Here is a 20938-nt window from a genome sequence, read left to right on the forward strand (position 1 = left end):
GAAAAGGATCTTGGCAATTGTACGGATGACTTGCAGTGGACTGAAAAGCTTGAGCATGTAGATATTAAGGAAAAGGATGTGCTGGAGCTTTTGGAAAGCATCAAGTTGGATAAGTCACCGGGACCAGACAGGCTACTGTGGGAAGCGAGGGAGGAGATTGCTGAGCCTCTGGCGATGATCTTTGCATCATCATTGAGGACGGGAGAGGTTCCAGAGGATTGGAGGTTGTGGATGTTGTTCCATTATTCAAGAAAGGGAGTAGAAATAGCCCAGGAAATTATAGACCAGTGAGAATTACTTCAGTGATTGGTAAGTTGATGGAGAAGATCCTGCGAGGTAGGATTTATGAACATTTGGAGAGGCATAGTATTAGGAATAGTCAGCATGGCTTTGTCAAAGGCAGATCATGCCTTAAGAGCCTGATTTAATTTTTTTTGAGGATTGTGACAAAATACATTGATGAAGGTAAAGCTGTAGATGTAGTGTATATGGATTTCAGCAAGGCATTTGATAAGGTACCCCATGCAAAGCTTATTGAGAAAGTAAGGAGGCATGGGATCCAAGGGGACATTGTTTTGTGGATCCAGGACTGGTTAGCCCACAGAAGGCAAAGAGTGGTTGTAGATGGGTCATATTCTGCATGGAGGTCGGTGACCAGTGGTGTGCCTCAGGGATCTGTTCTGGGACCCCTACTCTTCGTGATTTTTATAAATGACCTGGATGAGGAAGTGGAGGGATGGGTTAGTAAATTTGCTGATGACACAAAGGTTGGGGGTGTTGTGGATAGTGTGGAGGGCTGTCAGAAGTTACAGCAGGACATTGATATGATGCAAAACTGGGCTGAGAAGTGGCAGATGGAGTTCAACCCAGATAAGCGTGAGGTAGTTCATTTTGGTAGGTCAATATGATGGCAGAATATAGTATTAATGGTAAGACTCTTGGCAGTGTGGAGGATCAGTGGGATCTTGGAGTCTGAGTCCATAGGACACTCAAAGCTGCTACGCAGGTTGACTCTGTGGTTAAGAAGGCATACGGTGCATTGGCCTTCATCAATCGTGGGATTGAGTTTAGGAGCCGAGAGGTAATGTTGCAGCTATATAGGACCCTGGTCAGACCCCACTTGAAATACTGTGCTCAGTTCTGGTTGCCACACTACAGGAAGGATGTGGAAACCATAGATTAGATTAGATTCAACTTTATTGTCATTGTGTCAAGTACAGATACAAAGCCAATGAAATGCAATTAACATCTGACCAGAAGGGCAAAAGAATAGTATTATTTACAAAATAACTGCAAATAAAAAGTAAGTGCTACAACATACAAATATAAAAGTACTGAGACAGTCCAATATGGGTACAATACTGCTTAGCGCTGTGATGTGAGATTCAGCAGGGTCACAGCCTCAGGGAAGAAGCTCTTCCTGAGCCTGCTGGTGCAGGAGCGGAGGCTCCTGTAGCACCTACTGGAGTAGGCAGTACATGAATACAACGATACATTGATACGATACAATGAGTTGGAAAAGCCTAAAAGAGCTCGTAAGGGTGTTACACTTAGCGTAAAACTAGACATAATTAAGCGTTTCAATCGTGGTGAACGAAGTAAGGACAAAGTGAGTTTGGCTTGTGGAAGTTGACGAAGATGATGTTGAAGAGGTTTTGGCATCCCATGACCAAGAACTGATAGATGAAGAGCTGATGCAATTGGAAGAGGAAAGGATAACAATCGAAACCGAATGCAGTAGCGAACGGACCAAAAGTGAAGTCGTCCAGGAACTGACTGCGAAGCAACTGCGTGAGATGATAGAAAAGTGCGCGAGGCTAAGCAGTCAAGCATACTGTCGTTCTTCAAGCCTTCCACATCAGCCACAGCAGACGACAAACCTCGACCTTCGACATCAAGGCAGGCAGACATAGAAGAAGATGACCTGCCTGCCCTGATGGAAACAGACGACGATGAGATGACACCCCGGTGTCCCACCACCCCAATCCCTGGGTGCCCCTGACGAAGGGTCTCGGCCCGAAACATCGACTGTACCTCTTCCTAGAGATGCTGCCTGGCCTGCTGTGTTCTCCAGCAACTTTGATGTGTGTTGCTTGAATTTCCAGCATCTGCAGATCTCCTTGTGTTACTGTTCACAATACTCAAGGCGAGGTCTCACCAGTGCCTTATAAAGCCTCAGCATCACATCACTGCTCTGGTATTCTAGACCTCTTAAAATGAATGCTAACATTGCATTTACCTTCCTCAACACCGACTCTACCTGCATGTTAACCTTCAGAGTGTTCTGCACAAGGACTCCCAAGACCCCTTGCATCTCAGAGTTTCAAATTTTCTCCCCTTTGAGAAAGTAGTCTGCACATTTATTTCTACTACCAAGGTGCATGACCATGCACTTTTCAATGTTGTATTTCATTTGCCACCTTCTTGCCCATTCTCCTAAACTGTCTAACTCCTTCTGCAGCCTACCTGTTTCCTCAACACTACCTGCCTCTCCACCAGTCTTTATATCATCTGCTAACTTGGCAACAAAGCCATCTATTCCATCATCTAAATTATTGATATACAACGTAAAAAGAGGTGGCCCCAACACCGACCCCTGCAGAACACCACTAGTCACTGGCAGCCAACCAGAAAAGGATCATTTTATTCCCACTTTCTGCCTCCTACCAATCAGCTAATGCTCTAACCATGTTAGTGACTTTCTCGTAATACCATGGGCTCTTAACTTGGCAAGCAGCCTCATGTGTGGCACCTTGTCAAAAGCCTTCTGAAAGTCCAAATATACAACATCCACTGCATCCCCTTTACCTATCCTACTTGTAATCTCCTCAAAGAATTCCAACAGATTCGTCAGGCAAGATTTTCCCTTATGGAAACCATGCTGATTTCGTCCTATCTTGTCCTGTGTCACCAAGTACTCCATAACCTCATAAGACTCCCAACATCTTTCCAACCACTGAGGTCAGGTTAACTGGTCTATAATTTCCTTTCTGCTGCCTTCCTCCTTTCTTAAACAGTGAAATGACATTTGCAATTTTCCAGTTCTCAGGCACCATGCCAGGGTCCAATGATTTTTGAACGATCATTACTAGTGCCTCCACAATCTCTACCACTGCCTCATTCAGAACTTTCGGGTGCAGTTCATCTGGTCTGGGTGACTGGTGTACCTTTAGGCCTTTTAGCTTTTTGAGCACCTTCTCCCTTGTAATAGTAACTGCACTCACTTCTCTTCCTTCACACACTACTACATCTGGCACACGACTAGTGTCTTCCACAGACTGAAGCAAAATACTCATTTAGTTCATCAGCTATTTCCTTGTCCCCCATTATTATTTCTCCGCCCTCATTTTCTAGCAGTCCTATGTCCACTCTCATCTTTACTTTTTACATATTTGAAAAAAGCTTTTATTATTGTTTGCTAGCTTGCTTTCATATTTCATCTTTTCCCTACTCATGATTCTTTTCGTAGCTCTCTTTAGGTTTTTAAAAGCTTCCCAATCCTCTGTCTTCTCACTAATTTTTGCTTTGTTGTATGCTCTCTCTTTTGCTTTTACATTAGCTTTGACTTCCCTTGTCATCCATGGTTGTACTATTTTGCCGTTTGAGTATTTTGTTGTTTTTGGAATACGTACAGCTATCGGGCACCTTCTTAATTTTTCCTAGATACTCATGCCATTGCTGCTCGTCTTGTCTTTAGCCATCAGTGCAGTACGAGGTAGGCGGTTGTGGGCCAGGCTGGTACTCCATCTCTAATACTGAATGTGCCAGCTCACACGCACCAGTGGATTCCCTCCACTGAAGTGGAGCGGTGACCCAGACCGGTCTCTGCAACAACCAGATCAGCCATAGTTACAGCCGCTTTCAAAAGGCTCATAAACACAAGTTATTGTGCCAATGCTGGAAACCCAGAGCAACACGCACACAAAATGCTGGAGGAACTTAACAGTTTAGGTAGCATCTATTGGGAGGTGGGGCAGGGAGAGGGGGGAGTGGCTGGGAAATAAGCAGTCGACTAATTAGGCTGGGAGAAGGGACTCGGCATAAGAGAAGGATCTCTGAAACATCAGCTGTACCTGAAATGTCTCCTGGACCAAATGGTGGTCACCCTGGGGGTTCTGAAAGAGGTGGCTGAAGAGATTATAGAGGCATTAGTAATGATCTTCAAGAACCACTAGATTCTGGAATGGTTCCAGAAGACTGAAAATGTGCAATATCACTCCATTCTTCAAGAAGGGAGAGAGGCAGAAGAAAAAAAGATTATTGCCCAGTTTGTCTGACCTCAGTGGTGGGAAGATGTTGGAGTCAATTGTTAAGCATATGGTTTTGGGGTACTTGGAGGCACATGATAAAATAGGCTGTAGTCAGCATGGTTTCCTCAGGGAAAATCTTCCTTGGCAAGCCTGCTGGAATTATTTGAAGAAATATCAAGCAGGATAGACAAAGGAGAATAGGTTGATGTTGTGTACTTGGATTTTCAGGAGGCCTTTGACATGGTGCCACATGTAAGACCACTTAACAAGTTAAGAGCCCATGGTATTACAGGCTTGTTATTTCATCAACCAAAGCCAGTTTTCCATCTGCCGTGGTTAGAGCATGGAACAGTACAGAATGTGTTGTGCCAGCTTTTTACCCTTCTGTAAGATCTTTATAGAACTCTGGTTTGGCTACACCTGCAGTATTGCCGACAGTACTGGTTGTCCCACTGTAGGAGGGATGGTGAACGTTTGGAGAGGAGCAGAGGTGGTTTACCGGGATGCTGCCTGGTTTAGAGTGTATGTGCTATCACCAGAGACTGGATAAACTTCGGCTGTTTTCTCTAGAGCACTGAAGGGAGATCCAACAGAAGTTTATACAATTATTAGAGGCTTAGATAGAGTAGGCAGAGAGTACCTGTTTTCCAGGGTCCAATATCCGAGGGTGTGCATTGAAGGTGAGAGGAGGGTGGAGGTTCAGGGGGGATGTGAGGGTTAAGCTTTTTACTCAGAAATTCATTGATGCGTGATATGGTGGTAAAGGCAAATACATTAAAGGCTTTTAAGATTTGTTTGGATAAGCGCATGTATGTCAGGAAGATGGAGGGATATAGACATGGTGTAGGTAGGAGTGATAAGTGCTTGGGAGGTTTTGATTTATTCTGTTGCTGGTTTGGCACAACATTGTGGGCCGAATGGCCTGTCCCTGTTCTATGTTCTGTATGCTTTATTGATCTAACCCTTCCCTCCATGTACCGATCTAGGAGTCTCTTCAATGACCCTCATGTTTCTGCCTTCGGCACCACCTTTGGCAGTGTTCTGTACACCCACCACTCTGAACAAAAGACTGCCTCTGCCATCTTCCCTATACTTTCCTCCAAACACCTTCACAGTTTCTGAGATACTCCAGTCACATCATCAGCAGGGATTGTCATTCCATTTCCTCACGTTATCCTTTCCGTTTTTACAGTAACTCCTCAGCACAGACGTCTCTTTAGTTTCTTCTGAGCATTCACACAGTTATCACAGTGCACGTTTTATCGACGTCTGCATTTCCCTTCTCTGTGTAATAAGCTTCATTGGTTTCAGGATATGGACTATTCCAGGATGATTGAACGCCTTCTGAAGCTTGCCGTAAGTAGTATTTTTTTTCTGAAAGGATTGAGTTTACAGTGATAATTCAGCACCAAGCACAATTTGGCTGTTGAAAATCAAGGCTATCTGCAGATTGGTGCTGAATTAACTGCAACCACCCTGTTCAAATTCATTTTCTTGTGGGCATTCACATGAATTGTGTGTTTCTTTGTCAACCACCTTTAGTCCATCCCCCTGACAGAGTCCTAGGCCACCGATAGCAGCTCGCCAGTGTCCTCTGTCCTGGGACAAACGTCGATTGACCCTGTGGTTTCTGCTTTCACTACATGACTTCATACATCTTCTCGACAAAGACCCCTCCTCTCCCAGCAATGAGGCCTTTGGAGCTTCTGCTGGGGTTCCTGTTGTTTTTACAGGGTGGGGTTGCTAGTCCCATGCCCAACCCTCGTCCTTTCACAGCCAGACTTGGGACCGTCCATGGCAGAGTTACTTATTGTGAATGCCCACAAGAAAATGAATCTCAGGGTGGTAAATGGTAGGTATATGTACTTTGAGAATAAATTGGGTTTGAGCTTTGAGCCAGCTCTCGTTGAGTGAAGGTTTGCCAGCGTAATGTGCCCTACATCCCACAGGATGGCAGTTATGGGGAGGTGGTGGCTCGGGCAGGAGATTGCACCATCCCACCATCGCAGCCTGGCATTCTGAATTGACAGTGACTTACAACATGAGCCAGTCTATCCTGATGCTCCACTCGTGCCCCCTCAGTTATGTTGTGCTGGACAAGTCAAACAGACTGACAGATGTATTTAATTCAGTCCCAGTCACATCCTCAGTGACCACTTTATTAGGCTAAGGAGTGGAACCTGATGTGGTCCTCTGTTGTAGCCCGTCCACTTCAAAGTTTCACGTGTGTTGAGAGTTGGTCTTCTGCACACCCCTGTTGTAACATGTAGTTATTTGAATTACTGTCACCTTCCAGTCAGCTTGAACCAGTCTGGCCATTCTCTGACCTCTCATTACAACAAGGAGCTTTCGCTCACTGGATTTATTGTTTTGTTTTTCATACCATTCTCTAAGGTCTAGAGATTGTTGTGCATGAGACCCACAGTTTCTAAGATACTCAAACCACCCCTCTGGTGCCAACAACAATCCACAGTCAAAGTCACTTTGATCATATTTGTTCCCCTTCTAATGTTTGGTCTGAACCTCTTGACCATGACTGCATGCTTTTATGCATTGAATTTCTGCCACGTGATTGGCTAATTAGATAGTTGTATTATCGAGCAGGTGTATCTCATAAGGTGGCCACTGAGTGTAATTTGGCTCTTGATAACCAAAGAAATGTGCAGAGATTTACAAGGATGTTGCCAGGAATTGAGGTACTTGGTACGGGGAGAGATTGAGTAGGGTATGACCTTCTTCCTGGAACTTAAAAGACTGAGGGGTGACCTTATAGAAGTGTATAAAACAATAGGGTGAATACACAGCCAGCGTTTTAGGCCAAAGCACTTCACCAGTCCTGGTGATGGGTCTCAGAAACATCAACCGCTTATAGATGCTGCCTGACCTGATGAGTCCCTCCGGCATTTTGTGTGTGCGTTGCTCAAGATTTCCAGCATCTGCAGAATCTCTTGTGAACAGAGTGAATGCACACAGTCTCGTTCCCAGGGAAAGGGAACCAAAAACTAGAGAGCCCAGGGTGAAGGTGAGAGGACAAACTTTAATAGGAACTTGACGGGCAACTTCACACGGAGGGGAGGCAGTTTAGGAATGAGCTGCCAGAGGAAGAGATTGAGCAGGTGCAATAACATTAAAAACTCACTTAAACAGGTACCTGGATAGGAAAGGCGTTGAGCAGGGGTTCTCAACCTTTTTTAATGCCATAGACCAATATCATTAAGCAGGGCTGCATGGATGTCAGGTTGGGGACCCCTGGATATGGGTCAAACACAGGCAAATGGGACTGGCTTACATGGGTATCTTAGTTGCCATGGAGTAGTTGCGCTGAAGGGCCAGTGCTGTGTGATTCTATGAATCTGAAATAAAAACACAAGGCTGGAAATATCCAACAGGTCAGGCAGCAGCTATGGAAAAATAAATGGTCAACATTTCGGATCCAGTTCTCTGTCAGAACTCTTAATGCATCTCCTACGACTTGAGCCTTGCAAAGGGAAGACCGTCATAATTCAGCAGAGGAAATGAGCACCCAAGTTATCTCTGAGACAGGTCAAACAGTCCTTTTCTATCAGGTCAGAACATCCCATCATCCTGTTCCCCCTACCTGCATCTCTGTAGCCATGGAAATAAATTCCCTCACAGCCCATCATCTCTTTGGTTCTTTCATCACATAACAGCAGCTACATTTCATTGAGTTTGAGGAGATTTGGTATGACACCACATTTCTACAGATATACTGTGGAGAGCATGCTGACTGGTTGCATTACCTCATGGTCTGGAGGCTCCACTGCACAGGATCAGGAAGGGCTACAGAGGATTGTAGATTCAACCAGCTCTATCATGGGCACAATCCTCCCCACCATCAAGAACATTTCAAAAGCTTGCTGGAATTCTGCAGAGGAAAATGAGCGTCCAAGTGGTTTATGACACAGAAGGGGACCATTTGGCCTATCAGATCTCATTAAAGACCCTCACTATCTTCTCATTCTTCCCATCGGGGAGGAGGTTCAGGAGCCTAAGGATATGTTTTAGAAAAAGCTTCATCCCTCCCATCTTTAGACGTCTGTTCAAAAGTCTTATAACAGCAAGATAGAAGCTGTCCTTAAGCCTGGTGGTACGTGTGTCTTCTTTACTTTACTTTATTGTCGCCAAACAATTGATACTAGAACGTACAATCATCACAGTGATATTTGATTCTGCGCTTTGTGCTCCCTGGAGTACAAATCAATAGTAAATGTTAAAAATTTAAATTATAAATCATAAATAGAAAGTAGAAAAATGGAAAGTAAGGTAGTGCAAAAAAACCAAGAGGCAGGTCTGGATATTTGGAGAGTACAGCCCAGATCCGGGTCAGGATCCGTTCAGCAGTCTTATCACAGTTGGAAAGAAACTGTTCCCAAATCTGGCCGTACGAGTCTTCAAGCTCCTGAGCCTTCTCCCAGAGGGAAGAGGGACGAAAAGTGTGTTGGCTGGGTGGGTTGTGTCCTTGATTATCCTGGCAGCACTGCTCCGACAGCGTGCGGTGTAAAGTGAGTCCAAGGACGGAAGATTGGTTTGTGTGATGTGCTGGGCTGTGTTCACGATCTTCTGCAGCTTCTTTCGGTCTTGGACAGGACAACTTCCATACCAGGTTGTGATGCACCCCAGAAGAATGCTTTCTACGGTGCATCTATAAAAATTAGTGAGGGTTTTAGGGGACAGGCCAAATTTCTTCAGCTTTCTCAGGAAGTAAAGGTGCTGGTGGGCCTTCTTGGTAGTGAACTCTGCTTGGTTGGACCAAGTCAGGTCATTTGTGTTATTGACCCTGAGGAATTTAAAGCTTTTGACCTGTTCCACTTGCGCACCACTGATGTAAGTGGGAGAGAGGAGAGGTGAGAATGTCCAGGTTGATGCGCTGTTTGATTGTGCTGGCTGCTCTACAGAGACACTGAGAAGTACAGAAATGAAATTGGTGCTCATTAGAGCACAAAGGCAGGGCCTTTCAGCCCAAGGCGCCTAAGCCTTGCTAATGTTTTGACAGGATGCAGTAGAGTGGTTCAATATTGAAGCTGATCATGGACATGGATTTACTGTGGACCTACAGCTGAGACGGGAATGTACTCCAGGGCCCTTGGTCTAATCTCTCCACTCTTCATCTTCTACAGGTACCCAACCACCTGATCTGGCTCATCTTCTTCTACTGGTTCTTCCACTCCTCTATGAACTTCTTGGCTGAGCTGATGCAGTTCGGAGACCGGGAGTTCTACAGGGACTGGTGGTAAGCAAAGCCTTTGGCAGCGCGTGGAGAAGGTGCACCCTGTCTCCACAATCGAGCAGCCACTCCCTGAGCACTCACTCGACCCCTCACCTTCATTATCATCTGTCTTCTCCAGCCGCTCTGCTGTCATCCCGGCAATGAAAGGGTTAGCGTATGAGGACTGTTTGATGACTCTGGGTCTGCACTTGCTAGAGCTTAGAAGAATGAAGGGGGATCTCATTGAATCTTATCAAATATTCAAAGCTCTAGATAGAGTGGATATGGAGAGGATGTTTTCTATAGTGGAGGAGTCGAGGAGTGTAGGACCAGAGGGCACAGCCTCAGAATACTAGGATGTCCCTTTAGAGTAGAGATTCATTGCCACGTATAGCTGTGCAGGCCAAGACATTGGGTATATTTAAAGAACAGGTGATACGGTTCTTGAATAGTCAGGGTTACAAGGAGAAGGCAGGAGAATAGGTTGAGAGGGATAATAAATCAGCCATGATGGAATGATGGAGTGGACTCGAGGGTTGAATATGGCCTACTTCTGCTTCTAGGTCTTATGTTAAGTTCACCCGACTTAAACCTATGTCTCCCAATCTCAACTCTGCAATCTTGTCGAGATTCCAAGTCCACCCGCTTGATCTCCTTCCGCCCTAAGCTCTTGTCTGATCTGGGTGATTTTGCAAGGGGTTTTGCATCTTGTTTGTTGTCCACCAGCGGTGCTTTAAAGCTGAATGCAGCATTCACCAGTGTGAATTCATCCCCTCAATCCTCCCCTGCAGCGGACTGGTATCAAACTACACTCCCGTACTGTTGGTGTCCCGGTGTCCCTGCCGTAGTCCTGTGATCATTCGAGTCGAGTGTGACGTTCTCCAGAGGGGCTGGCTGTCGAGGCTGATCCAGGATCCACACATCCTGATGCAGTGTGGGCAGGAGTCAGTGCTGGGTCTTCTGGTTTTTTCAGTCTTTCCTTTCACTTGTTCTCTGTCACACAACAGAGGTCGTTCTCGTGTAATCTAGATGGAGGGACATGGATATGGAGTAAGCAGGAGGGATTAGTGTTTGGGTGTTTTCGATTTGCTTTTTAGCTGGTTCAGCACAACGTTGTGGGCCGAATGGCCTGTTTCTGTGCTGTAGTCTTCTATGTTCACTTGTAGCAGCAGAGCCAGACTCGAGGACAACTTCTGTCCCACTGTTGTAAGACAAGTGAGCTGTTACTCTTTCATCCTGAGAGTGGCCTCAGCGTGGCAAAAGAGGAGGCCATGGATCAACGTGTTATTGGGGATGGGAATTAAAATGTCTTGCCACCGGGAAGTTCCACTTTTTGGCGGATGGAGCTGAGGTGCTCGACAAAGCGGTCCTCCATTTTATGTTGGGTTTCACCGATGTAGAGGAGACCGCAGCGGGAGCACTGGAGACAATAGACGATCCCAGCAGATTCACAGCTTAATTGTTCCCTCATCTGCAAGGACGATTTGGGGCCCTGAATGGAGGGAAGGGAGGAGGTGAATGGGCAAGTGTAGCATTTCTGTCACTTGCAGGGATATGTGTCAGGAGGGAGTTTAGTGGAGAGGGATGATTGGACAAGGGAATCACGAGGCAGCAATCCCTAATGAAATGTTTGTGTGGACATGTTTGTCACTGTACCTGTGGCAATGTGACAATAATAAACCAATTTAACAGGTTACCTATCCATCTGTTGCTCAGGGTCTATTGATGTGGCCTTCTCAGGTCACTGGACTAAATCGTGCTATGGTCTCTTACCCTTCCCACTCGCCCTCAGTTCCTGACGGGCCCATGGCATAAACAAGGTTGGGAACCCCTGCAACCTCTACTATCCGTGTACCTGTCCGAGTACGTTTTCAATGTTGCCAGTGCGCCTGGCTCACCCACTTCCTCCGACAGCTCATTCCACTCAGTGAAGTTTTTTTAAATCTCTCTCCTCTCACATTAAACATGTGCCCTCCAGCTCCTGACTCCACAACCCTAGGATAAATACCCTGTGCATTCGTCCTATCTATGCCCCCTGATTTTATACAGGATCACCTCTCATTCTCCTACACGCCAGTGAGTGAAGTCCCAACCTGTTCAACCTCTCTGCATGGCTCCCTTGAGTCTGAGCAGCATCCTCTTAAATCTCCTCGGCACTTCGCAGGTTCGTTCTGATTCAGTTTCATTTACTTCTCACATGTATATCGAAACAAACAGTGATCACGGGATACTCAAAGCCGATCAGTGTTCTAAATGCAGTCTCACCAACACCTTGTGAACTGGAACATTACGTTGCAACTTCTATACTCGGTGTCCTGACTGATGAGGCCAATGTATAAAGTCCTGATAAAAACATAAGAAATAGGAGCAGGAGTCGGCCACCTGACCCATCGAGCCTACCCCACCATTCAATAAGATCATGGCGGATCTGGCCATGGACTCATCTCCACCTACCTGCCTTGTCCCTGTAACCCTCAATTCACCCCAGAGAGTCTCTGCCCAACTCTTCAGCTATTTACTACTCTGCCTGACCTGCTAAGTTCCTCTGGCATTTTGTATGTGTTACAGTGTGCTAAAAGCCACTTTGGCCACGTTCACGAGTCGGAGTGGATAGGGAGGGGTGAAGTACATGGAGGAATTTAAGGTGAGGCAGGGTTTGAGGGTCGGCACAACACTATGGGCCGAAGAGCCTGTACTGCGCTGTACTGTTCGATTTTCTATGTAAGGATGACAGCAGCAGGCTTGCTCTTTCACTTTTATATACCTAGAGACACAGCGTGGTGACATGCCCCTGCAGCCCAGCAAGCCCACACCGCCAAGTTACACCCGCGTGGTCAATACGTGGGAGGAAACCCGCGCGGTCACGGGGAGGATGTACAAACCCCTTATAGACAGGGGTGGGAATTGAACGCGTGTCACCGGTGCTGTGACAGTGTTGCACTACTGTGCTGCCCGAACTGTACCTTGAAAAATCTCTGATCTGTTCCTGCCCTAGGAATTCGGAAACAGTGACGTACTTCTGGAAGAACTGGAATATTCCCGTCCACAAGTGGTGCAGCAGGTGAGAGCAGCTTCCCGCGCTCCCAGCCAGCCGGGGCTCTTTCAGTCTGTGATCTGACACCAGCTATGACTCAGGAAACCTTTTCAGTGTGGGGCAGAGGGCAGAAAGTGCTCACAGTGGTTTACAAAGGTAAAAGAAAAATGACCATAAGACACAGGAGCAGAATTAGGCCATTCAGCCCATGGAGCCTGCTCTGCCATTCCATTGTGGCTGATTTAATATCCCTCTCTCCTGCTTTCTCCCTGTAACCTTTGACACCCTGACTAATCAAGAACCTGTCAGCCTCCATTTTAAATATACTCAATGCATAGCCATCTCTGGCAATGAATACCACAGATTCACCACCCTCTGGCCAAAGGAAATAAGAAACCTCAGATGTTGAGAGGTCATTCAGCTGAGCCTCCTTACTGCTCCCTCTACTCCCATGACAAGAGAGGTGGGTGGGTGGGTGGAGGTGGGACGTAGCTGGGATGGTGAATTGGTTAGTTATGCAATCTCATCATGTAGAACACAGCAGAGCACAGCTCAGAAACAGGCCCTTCTACTCACGATGTCTGTGCTGACCATAATACCAAACTAAGCTGACGCCATCTGCCCATTCTCCATTTCCTCAGAGCCAAACGTCTGAATAAATACTTCTTCGATGCCACCATCATATCTGCTTCTACCACTCAGTCCAATGAAATAGGATTGCCATGTGAAAATCTTGAAAAATTCCCTTCCCTCACATTAAATTTATGTCCACTTGCACTTGGTGTTTCCATTCCAGGATATTTGTACTCTGGGAAAAAGATACTGACATTCCACTCTATCTCTGGCTCTCATAACTTTATAAACCTCAATCAGATCTCTCAACTGCTCCAGAGAAAATAGCCCAAGTTTGTCCAACCCTCATAACCAAGTTCTCAGATCTCAGTGGTCTCTGGTGATGAAAGATGGGATTTATAAATAGGAACTGAAGGCAGAACACACGGTTAGTGGCAGGATCCCTAACAGTGTGGAGGAACAGAAAGATCTTAGGATCCACGTCCATCGATCCCTCAGAGTTGCTACACAAGTTGATAGGATGGTTAAGAAAGCAGATGGTGTATTGGTCTTTGTTAGTCGAGGGATTGAGTTCAAAAGCCATGAGGTAATGTTTCAGCTCTCTAAAACCCTGGTTAGACCACACCTGAAGTATTATGTTCAGTTCTGGTTACCTCGTAGAAAGGATATGGAAGCTTTAGAGAAGGTGCAGAGATTTACCAGGATGCTGCCTGGATTAGGAAGCATGTCTTATGAGGTAAGGTTGAGCGAGCTGTGGACAGCTAGAGACTTTTTCCCGGGGTAGAACTGATACAGGAGCATAACTTTAAGGTGATTGGAGGAAAATATAGGAGGGGATGTCAGAGGTGAGTTTTAACACAGAGAGTGGTGGGGGCATAGGACGCCATGCCATGTTGGTGGTAGAGATTGTAACATTAGGGACATTTATGACCCTCTTCAGTAGAGACATGGATGATAGAAACATGGAGGCTATGTAGGAGGGAAGGGTTAGATTGATCTTGGAGTAGGTTAAAAGGTCGGCACAATATCGTGGGCCGAAGGGGTTGTACTGTGCTGTAGTACTCTATGAAAAGGTGGGGCCTGTGTGTGAATCCTCGGTAGCAGGTTAACGCAGAGGTCAGTGCAGAACACCATCATCGATGTTGTTAAACACAGAGGCGAAGCAGAGAGCCACAACATTTCTTTGCTTCTTTCCTTTTATATTCTAGTCCTCTGGAAATGAATGTTAACATTCCATTTGCCCTACTCACCACTGACTGAACCTGCAAATTAACATTTCGGGAATCCTGCGAGGGCACCTCAGATTTTTGTATTTTCTCTCCATTTAGAAAACAGTCTACGCGTTCATTTCTTCTACTGATGAGCATGACCATACAATTGCCGATCTGTATCCCATCTGCCATTTCTTTGCTCATTCTCCTAATCTGTCTGCTCTTTCTGCAGTCTCCCTGCTTCCTCAACACTATTTGCCCCTCCACCTATCTCCGTATCATCCACAAACTTGGCCACAAATCCATCATTCGTGTCATTCAAATAATTGACATATAACGTAAAAAGAATCAGTTCTAACACAGACCCCTGTGGAACATCTCTAGTCACCAGCAGCCAACCAGAAAATGCTCCCTTTATTCCCACTCTTGGTCTCCTGCCAGTCAGTGAGACACTTCACACACTTTGGATCTTTTCAATGATTTCTGATCCCCTGGCCCCAATCGTCTTATTTTCACTATGGATGTCCAGTCGCTACACACCCCCATCCCCCACCAGGAAGGCCTCAAAGCTCTCCGTTTCCTTCTGGACACCAGACCCAACCAGTTCCTCTCCAGCACCACTCTCCTCCGTCTGGCAGAACTTGCCCTCACTCTCAATAATTTCTCCTTTGGCTCTTCCCACTTCCTTCACACAAAAGGTGTAGCCATGGGGGCACTCACGTGGGTCCCAGCTATGCCTGCCTGTCTGTCGGCTATGTGCAACAGTTTATGTTCCAAGCCTACGCCGGTGACTGTACTGCACTGTTCCTATGCTGCATTGACTGCATTGGTGCTGCACCCATGCAAAGCTTGTCGGCTTCATCAACTTTGCCTCCAACTTCCACCCTGCCCTCAAATTTACCTGGTCCATTTCTAACACCTCCTTCCCCTGTCTCAATCTCACTGCCTCTGTCTCTGGAGACAGCTTATCTACAGATGTCTATTATAAACCCACGGACTGTCACAGCTACCCGGACTATATCTCTTCCTAACCTGTTACTTGTAAAAATGCCATCCCCTTCTCTCAATTCCTCCATCTCCGTTGCATCTGCTCTCAGGATGAGGCTTTTCATTCTAGAACAAAGGCGACGTCCTCCATGCTGCCCTCACCTGCATCTCTTCCATTTTGTGCACGTCTGCCCTCGCCCCCATCCTCACACCACCTCACCAGGGATAGGGTTCCCCTTGTCCTCACCTACCACTCCACCACCTCACCTACCTCTGCGTCCAGCAATAATTCTCCGTAAATTCCACCATCTCCAACAGGATCCCACCACCAAGTACATCTTTCCCTCCCTAACTTTCTGCTCTCCGCCAGGATTGCTCCCTACAGGACTCCCTTGTCCATTCGTCCCTCCCCACTGCTCTCCCTGCTGGTGCTTCACTGCAAGTGTTACAAGTGCTACACCTGCCCCTACACCTCCTCCCTCACTACCGTTCGGGACCTTAAACAGTCCTTCCAGGTGAGGCGACACTTCACCTAAGAGTCTGGTGGGGTCACCTTCTATGTTTGGTGCTCTCGGTGTGGCCTCCTGCACATCGGTGAGACCCAATGTAGATTGGGAGACTGCTCCGAGCACCCACACTCCTTCCGCCAGAAAAAGCAGGATCTCCCACTGGCCGCCCATTTTAATTCCACTTCCCATTCCCGTTCTGACATATCAGTCCATGGCTGCCTCTACTGTCACGATGAGGCCACACTCAGGTTGGAGGAGCAACACCTCATATTCCAACCTGCTGGCACGAACATTCTTTTTCTCAAACTTCTGGTAATACCCTCCCCCCACCCACCACCACCTCACCATTCACCGTTCACCATTCCCATTTCCCTCTCTCACCTTATCTGTTCACCTGCCCATCACCTCCTTCTGGTCTTCCCCACCCTTCCCTTTCTTCCATGGCCTTCTGTCCTCTCCTGTCAGATCCCCCCTTCTCCAGCCCCGTATCTCTTCCACCAATCGACTTCCCAGCTCTTTATTTCATCCCACCTCCTCTCCCGGCTTCACCTATCACCTATTACCAGGTACTTCTTCCTCCCCTCCCCCACCTCCTTACTCTGACTTCTCATCCTTTTATCCTGTCCTGATGAAGGGTCTTAACCTGAAGCATCAACTCTTTACCTTTTTCCATAGATGCTGCCTGGCCTGCTGAGTTCTTCCACCATTTTGTGTGTATTGCTTAGATTTCCAGCATCTGCAGATTTTCTCCAGTTTAATGCTTTATCCGTGCTAGTATCTTCCCCATTCTGATGTTTGGTCTGAACAACCGAACCTCTTGACCATGTCTGCATGCTTTTATGCACTGAATTGCCGCCACGTGATTAGCTGATTAGATATTTGCGTTAATGAACAAGTGATAAAGTGAATATTCCAGTTGTTAAGATATTAATGAGGCTGTACTTGGAGTATTATGTTCAGTTTTGGTCGCCCTGTTTTAGAAAAGATTTTATCAAACTGGAAAGAGCACAGTAAGTTTACAAGGATGCTGCCAGGACTTTATAGGGAGTGGTTGGACAAGCTAGGACCTTATTCACTGGAACTTGGGAGACTGAGAGGTAATCTTAGAGAGGTGTACAGAATCAGAATCACGTTTAAGACTGTGAGACATAGGAGCAGAATTAGGCCTTTTGGCCCATCGAGCCTGCTCCACCATCTTTGTTTTCCCTCCTCAGCCCCACTCCCTGGCCTCCTCCCCGTAACCTTTGATGCCATGTCCAATCAAGAACCTATCAATCTCTGCCTTAAATACACCCAACGACCTGGCCTCCACAGCTGCCTGTGGCAATAAATTCCACAATTACACCACCCTCTGGCTAAAGAAATTTCTTTGCATCTGTTTTGAATGGACGCCCCTCTAAAACTGAGGCTGTGCCCTCTTGGCCTAGACTCCCCCACCATGGAAAACATTCTTTCCACCATCTACTCTGATATCACTGACATATCTCCAAAAATGTTTTGTTTTGTGCCAGCAGTATAGTGCAATGCATAATAAGTTACCATAGGAAATACAAAAATTAATTAGCACAAAAAAGTGAGGCAAAGTTTGTGGGGGTCAATGTGCACACAGTCTTTTCCCCAGGGTGAGGAATCAATAACCAGAGGGGACAGGTTTCAGGTGAGGGGCAGGAGATTGAATGGGGACCTGAGGGGCAGCTTTTTCACTCAGAACGTGTTCAGTACATGGAACGAGCTGCCAGAAAAAGCAGATGAAGCAGGTAAATTAACGACATTTAAAAGGTACTTTGGGCATGATTATCATCATCATCATGTGCTGTGCCGTATGACATGAGCAATCACGGTCTCCATGACTGTGATTGCTTTTGGCAAATTTTTCTACAGAAGTGGTTTCCTTTTGCCTTCTGGGCAGTGCCTTCGTAAGACAGGTGAAGCCCGCCATTGTCAATGCTCTTCAGAGACTGTCTGCTTGGTGTCAGTGACTTGTGATGTGCACCAGGTACTCATACGACCGCCCACCACCCGCTCCCATGGCCTCATGGGACACTGATCGGGGGCTAAGCAGGTGCTACACCTTGCCCAAGGGTGACCTGCAGGCTAGCAGAGGGTGCAAGCACCTTACACCTCCTTTGGCAGAGACATATCTCCACCCGCCACCCTGGACAGGTACATGGATGGGAAAGGTTGAGAGGGATATGGGCCATATGTGAGCAAATGGGGCTAGTTTGGTTGGAGCACCTTGGTCAGCATGAACCAGTTGGGCTGGTGGGCCTGTCTCCCTGCTGTGTGATTCTATAACAAGGTGGGCTCTGTACTGTACATCGGATTTGTGATCTCGGCACCCGCCACAGGATCTGCTCAGATACACATGCGGATGGGTAACTGAATCACCTCTGCCGATTTTCCCCACAGACACTTCTACAAGCCCATGCTGAAGCAGGGGGTGAACAAGCGAACGGCTCAGACAGCAGTCTTCCTCGCCTCAGCTTTCTTCCATGAGGTCAGTTCGTTAAACGCTGACGATTTGCCACAGTGGTTAGCGGGACTATTACAACTGGGGGCGTCGGAGTTTGGAGTTTAATCCTGACGTCCTCTGGAAGGAGTGTCTGTACGTCCTCCCGTGGAACGCAGTGCTCCGCTTCTCTCTCACAGTCCAAAGATGCACCGGCTACGTTATTGTCCCGTGATTAGGCTGGGGTTAAATCGGGGTTATCGGGGGTTGCTGGGCACTGTATCTCTAAATACAAATAAATGAATATAAAGTATTTGTGACATGTACATCAAAACATCTGGTGAAATGCATTGTTTGTGTCAGTGACAAACACTGTCCAAGGGTGGGATGGGGGCAGCCCAGTAATGTCACCAGGCTTCCAGTGCCCTGAGCCGTGCATCTTTGGAATCTGGGAGGAAGCCCACACAGTCACGGGAGGAACGTACAAAGTCCTTACGGATATCGTGGGAATTGAACCCTCACTGGCGGTTGATGGTGCTGTATCACATTACACTGACCACGATGCTAGCGTGTAACCCCTACTACACTACCATGACTTGTCAGTGGGAGGTGGGAGGGTTCTTCGCTCATGATACGTCACCAGGTGGGCTTTGAGGTGGATGCGGAGATCCTGCAGGGGAAGATGAAGAGGCTAAGGAAGGGGCAAGGTCATGTCAGATGGAATGTTAAAAAATGGAGAAGTGAACATTTTTAAAAGTCTTGAGATTAAAGGGGGGTTGATGCTGTTATGTTCTGCTCTGCATTCACTGGGCTCTCTCTTCCTTCTCTAGTACCTGGTCAGCGTCCCTCTGAAGATGTTCCGGCTCTGGGCATTCATGGGCATGATGGCGCAGGTGAGTGACTGCACCACGCTGGGCCTTTCCGAGGGGCTGCGGCGGTAGAGGATGTGTGAACTGGTGTTGTGGATAGCAAGGAAGGTCGTCCAAGGTGACGACAGAGGTTTCGCCCTTCAACAGGACGAATCAGTTTAGATCTTACACAGTGAACGACAGGGCACTGAGGAGCGTGGTCAAGCAAAGGGATCTGGGAGTACGGGTACATAAATCATTGAAAGCAGCGTCACAGGTAGACAGAGTCGTAAAGAGAGGTTTTGGCACATTGGTCTCGGCCCGAAACGTCGACTGTACCTCTTCCTAGAGATGCTGCCTGGCCTGCTGCGTTCACCAGCAACTTTGATGTGTGTTGCTTGGCACAGACTAGATGGGCCAAAGGGCCTGTTTCTGTGCTGTACTTCTCTGTGACTCTATCAATCAGATGGAAAGTTGGGAGTGTGGAATTTAATCCCAGCAAGTGCAGTGAGACAAAACACTTTTGGAATAAAGTGGGACCGTGGCTTGATGGGATGGTGAAGAAGGTAAGAAGTTAGATGGGGAGGTATGAAGAAGCCACCCTTTGTACCCATTAAATACGAGTTGTTCGGTTATGTTGGGGGGGTGGGTGTTAGATCCTCAGAGAGGGATGGGGGTGGTATCGCCTTCCCTCACCGAGGTAGTACAGGTATTTGGGTGCCACGGTGTAGCAGAACAGCACAACACTATTATAGCCCAGGGTGTGGGAGTTCATATTCAATTCTGGCATCCTCTGTCAGCGAGTTTGCACAATCCTTCCAATGTGTGCATAGGTTTCCTCTCATAGTCCAGTGTAAATTGTCCCGTCACAATCAGTGGGTAGCTGGGCCGGTGTAAGTTGTCCTGTGACTAGGCCAGGGTTGAATCAGGAGTTGCTGGGCTGGTGTAGATTGTCGCGTGATTAGGCCGGGGTTGAATCAGGAGTTGCTGGGCTGGTGTAGATTGTCCCGTGATTAGGCCGGGGTTGAATCAGGAGTAGCTGGGCTGTGTAAATTGTCCCATGATTAGGCCGGGGAAAATCAGGAGTTGCTGGACGGTTCAGCTCAAAGGGCCAGAAGGGCCTGTTCCACTCTGTTTTCTCTAAATAAAATTTTAAAACTCTGCCACTGAATCTGATCCCTCTCTTCCACACAGGTGCCGTTGGCCTGGCTGGTGGGCCGGTTCCTGAGTGGGAATTACGGCAACGCAGCCGTCTGGCTCTCCCTGATCATTGGTCAGCCAGTGGCCGTCCTCATGTACGTCCACGACTACTACATCCTGAACTACGGCGGCAGCCTGTGACTCCCGCACCCTCCTGCCACCCTCACCAGGAGCCTTTGGGTGGGGGGAGAGCAAGTGTCACTATTTCATTACCTGAGTGAGAGATTAATGCCTTAAAGGGGCAGGAAACGACCCTTTAATTAGAAGTAACTCCAGCTGTGGGGAGTGGAGGGGGTCGGGGCCATGTGTTAGGGGGGTGGGGAGTCTCTGAACTCAGAGAGTGCAAGACCATCCATTATAGTGGGGCTGGCGGTCTGTGTGTTTGGACCCAATTCCAAGGGTGCTGGGGGAGGGGATGTGCAATTTCCTCTGACTCCCCCTGCCTCCCTGTCACAGCCTGGGGACCTGAACCCTTGGCTGTTCTCCTGGTCTCCACGTCTTGGGGTCCGAGAGGGGCAGCTCATTTGCCTGGTAACAGAGGCCTTCCATTCCACTCCCCACCTGGCTAACGTGGGTTCACCCCTCCAGTCACCCTGCTTCACAATGTACGTCCTGTGGTCATCTTCATAGGGTGGGGAGTGCTGGGGAGG

At 47.4% G+C, this 20938-nt stretch overlaps 1 protein-coding gene across 1 annotated transcript; it reads left to right on the forward strand.

Annotated features, from left to right (window-relative positions):
- The first annotated feature begins 5566 nt into the window (after positions 1–5566).
- Positions 5567–20597, forward strand: LOC140195618 (diacylglycerol O-acyltransferase 1-like). Its single transcript, XM_072254269.1, has 6 exons — positions 5567–5606; positions 9389–9501; positions 12473–12538; positions 18201–18288; positions 19071–19133; positions 20283–20597. Exons 1-6 carry the CDS (start codon positions 5580–5582, stop codon positions 20427–20429), a joined length of 504 nt encoding a protein of 167 aa, XP_072110370.1. The 5' UTR covers positions 5567–5579; the 3' UTR covers positions 20430–20597.
- The last annotated feature ends 341 nt before the right edge of the window (positions 20598–20938 follow it).

Source organism: Mobula birostris, chromosome 3 (assembly GCF_030028105.1).
Source record: "Mobula birostris isolate sMobBir1 chromosome 3, sMobBir1.hap1, whole genome shotgun sequence".
Taxonomy (NCBI): domain Eukaryota; kingdom Metazoa; phylum Chordata; class Chondrichthyes; order Myliobatiformes; family Myliobatidae; genus Mobula; species Mobula birostris.